General features: G+C 38.0%; 1 gene segment (V, D, J or C); it reads right to left on the bottom strand.

The window, feature by feature from the left end:
* Window positions 1-1051: 1051 nt before the first annotated feature.
* On the bottom strand, window positions 1052-2056 carry LOC105536783. The segment is given in 2 exon segments: window positions 1052-1678; window positions 1867-2056. Coding segments are annotated over 2 exon segments (471 nt in total).
* Between the last annotated feature and the right edge of the window lie 750 nt (window positions 2057-2806).

Genomic DNA, 2806 nt, shown 5'->3' with positions numbered 1-2806 from the left:
TCTGACAAGTTTAGATGTATATATATTGTAAGTACTAAAACATCCACCAAGAAAATAATTGCAAAAGCATAGTGAAAAAAATAAAGGAATTAAAACAGTATACTATAAAATATTCACATAATGCAAAGGAAAGCAGTTAAGGAGGTACAGAGGAACAGAAAAGACATAAGACAGAAAGAAAATAAAATTAAAATGCCAGATATATTCTGTATCAACGATAACATTAAATGTTAATGGATTAAACAATCCAATCAAAAAGCAGAGATTATCAGAATGACTACACACACACACACACACACACCCCTATGCACTGTCAGAGACATACTTTAGATACAAAGATACAAATAAGTTGAAAGTAAAAGGATAGGAAAAGATATATCATTTAACAGCAACCATAAGAGAACTAGAGTAACTACGTTATTATTAGACAAAGTATACTTTAAACCAAAAAATGTTGCTAAAGGCAAAACGGGAAAGTTTATAATGTTAAAAAGGGCATCCATTAAGAATATATCAGATTTAAACATATATGAACCTAATGACATACCCCAAAATACATGATGCACGAAAACTGACAAAATTGAAGGGAAAAGCAGAAAATTCAAGAATAACAAGTGAAGACTCAATATCTCACTTTCAGTAATAGATAGGACAAATAGAATACCAACAAGGAAATAGAAGATTTGAACAACACAAAAGCCAGGTAGACCTAACAGTCATCTATCTACCCAAGATCGAAAACACATTCTTCTCAAGCATGCATGGTTATATTTTCCAGGATAGATCATATTCTAGGTTATACAACAAGCCTGAAAAACACATATGGGACATAGTTGAGTGGAACATAACATTTTAAAGCTTTTTTCCACAGCTGTTTATCAATATGTTAATATTCAAAGAAGTTTTACTTTGCTGCACTAGTGGGATAGGATGCAAATATTTGCCCTTGTCTGCTGGTACATAATGTAGTGAGGGAGACTTGTATGTGCTTGAGACACGCAACTAAGCTGGATCGTGGTCTAATGTATCTAACAACATGCTTATTGGAATGGTGTTTCTTTTCTTTTTATTCTTTTTACTTTTTACCCTTTTGGAGTCCTGCATACTGTCACTTAAATATTTATTTTGATTCTGTCCTCTTATCAGCTACTCTACTCCTTCCAAGCTACATATTTATAGGGCAGGAAGAGGTGTGCATTGAAAAGGGAAAATAAAGACCAAAGTCTCAAACCTGTAGAGCCAAAAAGAATCTGTGGTTAAAACTCTACCTATGTACAAAAGGAATATTAAGCTATGGAAATGCTGCTGAGGTGGCCTCGTGATATGGTTGTTGCTGGTAGAGCAACTGAGCCCAGCTGAGGGTTTGTGTACAGGCTGCAGGTGCCTGGGGAGCACTGTGGCTCCACAGCACAGAAATAAATGCCTGAGTCTGTGGTCTGGGAGGAGGAAATGTGCAATAAGCTGTAGCGTTCCTTAGTGACAGTTGTGGCACTTAATCTTCCATTCTGTTTTGTCCCTGAGGTGATGTAAAACAGGTTGATGAGCTGTCCCCAAGGGTTTTGGTGAAACCACTGCAAACTGCTCACAGTGGCAGAATAATTGCACCGCAGCGTGGAATTGGCTCCCTCCTGGAGAATCAGGTCTGGAGGACTCTGCTCCACTTGTATTCCTCTCACACCTGGTGAGAAATGGAGAAAAAGTCATAGGTGATGGGCAGCTTAACATCTGAAGAACCCTGAAAATGCTCCCACAGAATGCGTGAATAGAAAGATTGCAAGACTTATTAACTCCTTTCCAATCCTCCCTTCAACAAGGCTGCAGCGGCTAAATCCTATCAGATTCCCACCTTGGACAGCCCCAACTCACAGCAAACCTGGGCACTCAAGAGCCCCAGCAGAGCTCCGAATATCCTCTTCATGATGCTTTGCCTTCCTGCTCCGGGCATTTTCACCACAAGATATATTTAACTAAACCTTGAGGAGGTGGGTGTCACGACTTGATTCTGGAACTGTTGCTGCTCCTGCAACCAATCAGCTTCACTCAACAAAGCCTGCTCACGCCCAGATGCTACTGAGTTTTTAAACAGCGTTCTGTGACAGGAAGCCCCACCCGCCTACTTAAACCTGGCTGAGAACCGGGGTGGAAAGGGGTGAAGTGAAAGGGTAAAATAAAGGTCACTATTCCATAACCTGAGGGATGTTTTCTAATAATTCTGGCTATAGTAAAGAATGTGAAAGATCCTGTGAGAAGGAAATGGAGGGGCCTCCTCGGGAGGACATCGTGCCTCAACTGTAATACTAATTCGATCCTGGAGAGGATCACAGAATGAGTGTCCACATTTTAAACCCTCAAAACAAGAATGTGTTCTGACAAAAGAGTCTTTATTAACCAATGAATTAATTTAGGTGAAAGTCATTCCAGTCATGTAAAGTAATAAGAACATACATGTTACATATTATAAATGCAATCATTTTTATTATTAGAATATATGAAATATGTGAATTAGGACTCTCCTGAAATAATCAAGAATTGTGGTAAATATTGTTATAAGAAATGACCCTCGTAAGACTGTAAATTGTGGGAGAAAAAATAAGATCAATTCAAATATTTTTTTCTACATATTACCCTGGATGGGCAACATGTTTTATTTTCCTAATTCCTGTTTTATACAAACTTCCTTTATAGCTCATCTTACAGTCCAGTAAATCCTTTTTTCTTTATTTTTTTCTGTCTTCCTCTTTTCCTTCCACTTTCTCCTATCATTACCTTTCGGTTCCATGTTCTTCCTTTTCTATCATTACCTTTT

Source organism: Mandrillus leucophaeus, unplaced genomic scaffold (assembly GCF_000951045.1).
Source record: "Mandrillus leucophaeus isolate KB7577 unplaced genomic scaffold, Mleu.le_1.0 Scaffold163, whole genome shotgun sequence".
Classification (NCBI taxonomy): domain Eukaryota; kingdom Metazoa; phylum Chordata; class Mammalia; order Primates; family Cercopithecidae; genus Mandrillus; species Mandrillus leucophaeus.
Note: the sequence above shows the minus strand (reverse complement) of the source record. Positions and strands in the feature narration are given on the sequence as shown.